The sequence below is a fragment of the Austrofundulus limnaeus genome, unplaced genomic scaffold, assembly GCF_001266775.1.
Source record: "Austrofundulus limnaeus strain Quisiro unplaced genomic scaffold, Austrofundulus_limnaeus-1.0 Scaffold24, whole genome shotgun sequence".
Taxonomy (NCBI): domain Eukaryota; kingdom Metazoa; phylum Chordata; class Actinopteri; order Cyprinodontiformes; family Rivulidae; genus Austrofundulus; species Austrofundulus limnaeus.
This window is the reverse complement of record NW_013952426.1, coordinates 565,642-573,434: the sequence shown is the minus strand read 5'-3', so window position 1 is coordinate 573,434 and position 7,793 is coordinate 565,642. Positions and strand designations below refer to the sequence as shown.

The 7,793-nt window shown below is 36.4% G+C and overlaps 1 protein-coding gene across 1 annotated transcript in view; it reads left to right on the top strand.

Moving 5' to 3' along the window:
* brinp2 (bone morphogenetic protein/retinoic acid inducible neural-specific 2) overlaps positions 1-7,793 on the top strand; it is a gene marked incomplete at its 5' end in the record, with an annotated part of 239,201 nt that overhangs the window by 162,679 nt on the left and 68,729 nt on the right. Inside the window, 1 exon segment of the mRNA XM_014004447.1 lies at positions 7,632-7,737. Within this exon segment, the coding sequence (XP_013859901.1) occupies positions 7,632-7,737 (106 nt within the window).

Below are 7,793 nucleotides of genomic sequence, written 5' to 3'. Positions count from 1 at the left end.
TTATTTATTTATTTATTTATTTATTTAGTTATTTAGTTATTTATATATTTTTTATTTTTACAAAATGACATTAAGTAGTTTCAATGGCATGACAGTGAGTGCTCTGCTCCAAAATTCACTGAACTTTTCCCCAGCAACTGATTGCTCCTTATTTTTGTACAGCTGAATATTTTAGGGTTGAAGTAAAGTGATGGGGATGTTAGGGAGCACTCCCTTTTATAAACTTCTGTTTTGTTTTTGGTTTTTGTTGTTGTTTTTTTTTCCTTTTTTGTATTGTTTTGTTTTATTAGTTTTTAATCATTATTGTAAAATTTACCATTATGATGTACGCCTGAAGGACATCCTTTCCAGACTATTGCAATGATCTGGAAAGCTAAATACTTTGAATACACTTTGATCTTGATTTGTGACCTTGACCTTAGGGCTGAGGTGATAAAAATACAGTATAATGCAACATGCTGTCAAGTGGTGGTATAAATTAAATTTTGTTAATTTGGTTAATCAGAAGTTATGGTTTGGACAATCAAAGACCTTGTTTAAASCTTGGCCTTAATTTGTGACCTTGACCTTGAAGCTGTAGTGATGAAAAGTGTACACGACATGCCATCTGACATTACATTACTCACAAAAAGTTAGGCATATTTGGCTTTTGAGTGAAATTTCAGGATGAATCTGAAATTCAGTATACACTTTACAGGTCAACTTATATGTAAGTTAATGTGATCTTTTCTAAAATTGTCCAACTTGTCAGTGTTTCAGTACTTTTCACACAACTTGCTGCTCTCAAGGAGCCTAATGGCGAAATTCACAACAGTGGTTTGATTCATGAATCGACCAATACATTACCTGGTTCAATTAGAATTTGCTTTATGACAGTCCTCATAATGCTGTTCACATCTAGACATCATAAGATCAAGACAAAACCTAACAATTGATTAACTAAACATTGCCAAATATCCCTAATGTTTTATGAGTAGTGTATCCACTTATTATTTTGAGCAGATTAGAAGTTATGGGTGGGAAAATATAAGGGTGTTGATCTTTATCACAATACAACATTATATTGATTTATATGGGAGATGATGTGTTTCTCAATATCACAGTCTGTCATGATACAATTAAGATTCCATTCAATTCACAAACCTGTGATCGATATGGTATGATATGATATGATATGATATGATATGATATGATATGATATGATATGATATGATATGATATGATATGATATGATATGATATGATATGATATGATANGATATGATATGATATGATATATGCCCATCTAGCACAATCATTTAGTAAATGTTTGTGTTGGGCATATGATACCAATCCACATTGGGCATATGATGACAATGTGGACCGATTGTTTTGTTTTGCCTTTATGTAATTGAATCATTAATCATTTATTCAATATATTGATACAATGTAGTGTTACTGTCCTAGGACAAGAGAAACCTACAGGCAGACTGATGGGGACTATACCATTATATGTTTGATGGGTGTGTCAAAACATCCCACACAGAGAGCAAAACACAGTATTTAATGTGATACAGCAATGACTGAAGGACTGATAATGTGTCATTTCAATTTTTTTTATATTTTTATATTTTTTTATTTGAATTTACATCATATTTACATATGGAGGATTGAAACTGACATAATTAGAAATAAAAACTGAATTATATAAATGGACCAATATATAAAAAATAACCAGAAAATGCATCATTTAAATTAAAAAAGGAAAACTTTACCTCATGTTTTATAATTTAATTGACATTCATATTTTAACAGCTTACTTCCTATATTAGCACATAATTTAAAAATTACTGTTTTTGAAATATATATTCTTTGTTGTTAGTTTTACTTGTACATGTGTTTGTGTCTCTTAAATATTCAATTTAATTTTTTTATAATTTTTCCCACAAATCTTTTTTTTTATTTCCATGTGTTGCTTTTACATTTCTCTGTCTCTTGTCTTTACTTTACCTTATATGTTGCTGCCTCAGTATGTAAATAAGGGGGATCAACTCCTCTCCTATTGGTCAATAGACATGAAGGAGGAGGATCCATATGCAGATCAACTGTGCACGCTTGTGCTGCCTCAGTTTAGTTTAACTTTAAAAAAATTAGTTTAAAACAAAGTAAAGGAGGAAAACACCTGTGCCTTTGTTTTTGACTAAACTTTAAATTTTAAGCTGAGCTGAGGCAGCACAAGCATGCATTGAATACTGAATTTCAAAATGTAAATTGTTCAGTAAAATATTTGATTTGTAGTGCCCTAGGACAACTTTTGTTGTGAAATGACACTTTATAAATAGTCTGAATTGAAATACCATGTACCACAGTATTTATCTACAATTATACTCAAAAGGAATCTCAGAGGGTCAAGAAGTGAATAAAGGTAAAAACAAATAAGAGGGATAACTCAATTCAATCGTATTTTTTTCCACAGCAAAAAATCCCAACTACTCACTGAATGATTAGCACAGGGCCAGGGTTAATATCAGGTGCTCAGAAAAAATTATATATAAATGACTTTTAAAAGTGTTTCTTTCACGACTGCACTCCAATATTCATTCTGCAAAAACATAAAGAGAACTGATTCAGTGATTTTATGACATAGTGAGTACATAAGATGCAACAGTTGTGCTTCCTTCAGTTTTAAAGCTGATCCTATCTGTATCTCCAACAACAATCTTAAATGGCCTTTCACTTCTTTTGCTGCTCGCCTTTATCTCTTTATCAGTACCTCAGCATCGTCTTTCTCCATAAATGTCTCTCTTTTTGTTAGATATTTCAAAGATTTTGAGATGTGCATCATTCATTGTGCCTTGAAGGGTAACTTCCATTTCTTATGATAATAGATGCAATCTTAATGTGACATGAGTGTGAAGATGTGTAAAAAAAAGACTGTTTTGAGGATGGTAAAGTTGCACAGGCTGCATCCTCTTCCACGTAGACTGACACAGCTGAAGAAGCGCTTTCCCAGAGGCATCCATCCCATCATGCTGTGTTGTTTTGAACACTCACTTAGGAATTCAACTAATAGTCATACATTTTCTTTTCTTTTTATCATTTTTTTCTTGTTTTGTTCATGTATGTCTCCCTTTGTCTACATTCCCCTTATTAGTCTACATGGTGTTATGTGCAGCCTCTCAGCAGGGCATCCTGTGCATAAAGTTTAAAATTTTTATTCACACATTTTCCACGACTTGTGTCTCAGAAGTACTGAAATCCTGGTCACAGGTTTATAGTGTGATGAATATTTCATTGGCCTTGGGTGCAAATATTCTGGGGGCATCTGATTCAGGCAAGCTTTTGTTTTCTTATTCCTTCATTGAAGAGAAAATGCTCCATTTGTTTCCCACCGAGATGCACACATGACTATAAACGGTTCCGTCTTTAGGATATTCAGCATCCTGAGGTGTGCCAAGAGATTGTGGTCCTTTTTTTTTAAAAAGCTCCAGGTTTTTTTTCTTTTGAAGCATACAAAGGCAACAATACTCATCAGTGTTTCATTTTGAACTCAGGTGTAGCTACTTTCTGGTAGAAAGTAAAACTATTTTTGCAGTACATTTATTGTATATTAGGATGGAACAGTTCTGGGTTTGAAACCCTGTTAGGTGAAGTTGGCATGTTCTCTCAGTGCACTTTGGTTTTGTCATGGTATGCCAGTTTCCTCCCATAAATCAAATTCATGTATGTTAAATTATTTAACTTTAAATTGTCCCTCATGTTTAAGAAAGTGTAAATGTCTACTCTCCATGAGTCCCTTTGATTGACTTGTGACCTGTTCAGGGTGTACCCTACCTCTTGCACAGTGACTGCTGGTCATAGGCACCAACTTCACCAACAATGAATTTAAAAGTAAATGCTTAGCATGTCATGAAAGAAAGCAAATTGCCTACCTTGCCTGAATTTAAGACTAAGACCATCTGATGTTGAAAATACTTGAAATACCTGTTTTGATCAAACCTTCAGAATGACATTAGACATGGAAGATTAGTGCATGGGTTGTGTTGAGGAGCTACTGCTACATCATATTTAAAAATGACAAAGTATATCCATTATAAAGTTTGCTAAAATTGAAAGAAGGTGCTGGGTTCGAGTCCTGTTTTAGACCTGAGTTATTCTGTGTGGAGTTTGCATGGTCTTCTCATATTTACGTGGGTTTTCTCTGGTTATTCTGGTTTCCTTTCACAGATGTGCATGCATGCTAGGTTGCCTTCAGGCCCGGGCCTCCCTTGCAAAAGAGGTCTGTGATCTCAAAGAGATCTGCCTGGTTAAATAATAATTAGTAATACAGATTCAACAGTCACAGCTTTACTGCTCTCTGAGTCAACAATACTTGAGGATTCAGATACAAGAGAAGTGCAGCAACTGCGTTTAAGATCTCAGTGTTTTTAATTTATACAATGTCACAAATATTAAGAAAACACTAATACACAATAATGTACAAAGTGATGTTGTTCCACTTGAAAGACTGACCTGCAGGACAGCTCAGCAGGTTGTGTCATATTTTTAGGCAACCAATCAGGCAACACAGCTGTGATCTGGTTGGCATTGTTCCCTCACAGCAAGAAGGCTCAGGCCTCTCTGTTGGAAGTTTGCATGTTCGACTTGTGCCAGGTTGATTTTCTTTCTGTTTTTTTTTTCTTTCTGTTTTTTTTAATACCACCAACCTTTTTTTGTTATTTAGCCTTAAAACCTGCATTTTACAAGGGAATTCTGAAGTGTTCATTGTGACTCTGTGGAAGTTGTTTAGACTTTTTAAATCATGTTAGTGTTTCTGTTGATCCTGAGATGGGATGGGAAGCTGTCCCGGGTTTACCCTATGTCTCACCCAGTGACAGATGGGAAAGGCTTTAGTCCTGTGTGACCCTAAACAGGATGGAGTAGAAAGTGACAATGAACATGCAACCCTATGGTCAAAACTCCTCATGCTTATGAGAAACAAAATAAAGACCGAAAGGAGTTCTAAAGCTGCTCAAATGACATGTTAAATAGTTAAACCTAGCGCTCCTCCAAGGAATGCTAGGCCTTTATAACCTTTTCTGTTACTGTATCGGAAAAATGCAATTCATCATTTGTTACAATGCTTGGCAGCGGCGATTCTAGGATCTCACATGTGAGGGGGCTTAGCCTCCAGCAGATTTCCTAAATCCCATAGCAAATTTGTATATATTCACATACAAAATGAAATAGTTTTGTCGTATTAAAAGAGGTAATACATATAGATTGAATTTGAAACAGAATATCCGATGCCTACATCATACTCGCCAACATCTGCGTTTTTCAATGAGAGACACATGCTCATGTTGACAAGCATTATGCTTGTTCACACCGAACACATTTTGAGCAGCTAAAACACACCTGACGCCTCAAGTTGGACGCACAACGTTCAGACGGGACACAGACTAGACGCACAGCTGAAGAGGGAGGAGCGTCATAGTTTTTTTTTCCCTGTCTGTCTTAATGGGGGATGAAAAAAAAAATGGCTTTGCTTAATTTACTAAGAGCAAGTGAACTTTGCGCACACCAGAAAATTAATTAACCAGATAATTTAGAGGCGGTCTGTTCGGTGAGTTTCACCAGTCCAGGAGCTGCGAGCTGACAGACTATTTTTGTCCTGAGCCCAGTTTAATCAAACACTGACCTGCATCGGTGCTGATACCTCCAGCCAGAACACCAAATACAGAAGGTCGATTTAAGATAAAGAGCTCCTGTCTATATGTTTCAGGTTAGTGGGCAACATTCAGAAAACTGTCATATGGAAAAATGATGCTCTCTGATTGGTTGACGTGGTGCATCGAGCAGCAAAAGTTCAGATTTTTTAACTCGAGCATGCACGAAAAATGCTCACCTACTGCTTCACACTGCGCTAAATGCTCTAGACACGCCGTGAGATCCATAGGCGCACGTCCACTATAGACTTTACATGGAAGCCAGCCGCTCCTGCTGCTCAAAACGCATTCGGTGTGAATGTAGCATTAGTAGAATAAAGCATTTCGGAGGTGGTTCGGGGGCATGCTCCCCCAGAATTCACAGTCCACTGAAAACAATGTTTTTTTTCCAGTCATCTGAAGTACTTTATTACTAAATTCATAGGATTCATGAAACCACCTAAAATCAGTATGTTATGAAGGTAGAAGACTGAAAACTTTAAAATAAACTTTATTTTTCATACTGAGCAGCATGTGTTAGCAGCATATAGTACTTTATTACAAAAGACCCTCTGCAGCATACATTTAGTAATGAAGCAGACTGAGAAACCCACAGAACCTTCACAGGCCTGAAGAGAAAGAAATGTGTGATATACCTATGTAACTAGTTCTTTTACAAAATAAACTACAACTACTTTCTAAAAAAAAAGGTAGTGAAATCATCATATATCCCACAGAGTACCAACAAATGTAAAAATGCAATATTTTTTTCCTGTCCTCTTACTTCTTGTCTGTCAAAATAGTTAAGAATAAAATCATTAAGAGGGAGTTTGCTATACAAACATTTTGCATTGAACTACTTCAACACAATCTTTAAATAAATAAAGCAAGCAAATGCTGTAATTTACAAATAAATACAATCAAATATGTAAAAATATATTTGCATCAGGATCTAATACTGTTGACTATAGTTGCTCTTTGAGGCTAAACTAAAGGGAGCTAACTGTGTGAAATTCACTCACCAAGACTTCCAATGCTCAATTTTATAAAAAGTGATCCGCCCCGGTTAGGGTGGTAGGCCCATGGCCTAGGAGCCATAGAGAAGGCAGGACTTTTCCAACTCAGCCAATGGGAGCCTCAAATGATATACTGTGTGTTGCCCAGTTACATGTCTGCTCAAGCATGGCTGACACAACAAAAGGATCAGCAGGAGGTTCAAGGGTCTTAAACCCCAATGAGGTTACACTTCCTTACTAAATTTGCTCTTTACCTTACACTACAGATTCATTATCATATTTGTGTTAATAACGTCCAGTTCTAATTATGTAGTTCAGCTCACTTTCTGTAAAAAATAAATAAATAAATAAATAAATAAATAAATAAATAAATAAATAAATAAATAAATAAATAAATAAATACATCGAATATCTCTAAGGTGGTGGGCCTTGAGCGACCCTAAAATAGGCCTAGTGACACACTAGTGCTTAGTCTACCATTTAATATGTCAGTATTTTAAACAGGTTTAGGGTTGGGTGCGTAAATGTAAAAAAAATGCAAATGTGTTCCGCTAAAGGACATACCTACTAAATGCTGTATGACTACTTCTCTGTTCTCTTCTTTGATAATACTTGCAAAGTTCCCTCACAAACACCTGCACTGTCTTTCTCTCTGGTATCTCACCTCCCCCTCGTTTCATTGTTCTCTACACAACAGCTCGCACATCGCAGCCAGCTGTGGCTGCAGGTGTCGGAGTAAAGCACAAAGATGCTGATAGTTTTCTCTGCTGTCAGAGGGGCTCTGCTTTATCCTATCCTCTGCCTGCTGTCTCCAAGCCGCGAGCTATCTGTCAAGCACGGGAACAAACACCCCCCCCCCACTCTTATCCATTGATAATGTGCTATTTAAATATATACTGTATAAGTATGTGTGCGGCAGTAAGTAGATCTTTCCTCTCTCTGTTTCCCAGGTAACCGAAACAAGGACGGGCCCTCTCGGCTGCAGTAACTACGACAGCTTGGATTCGGTTAGCTCGGTGTTGGTGCACAGTCCGGAAAATAAGATCCACCTAAAGGGTGAGGCCCCAAACACACACACACACACACACACACACACACACACACACACACAC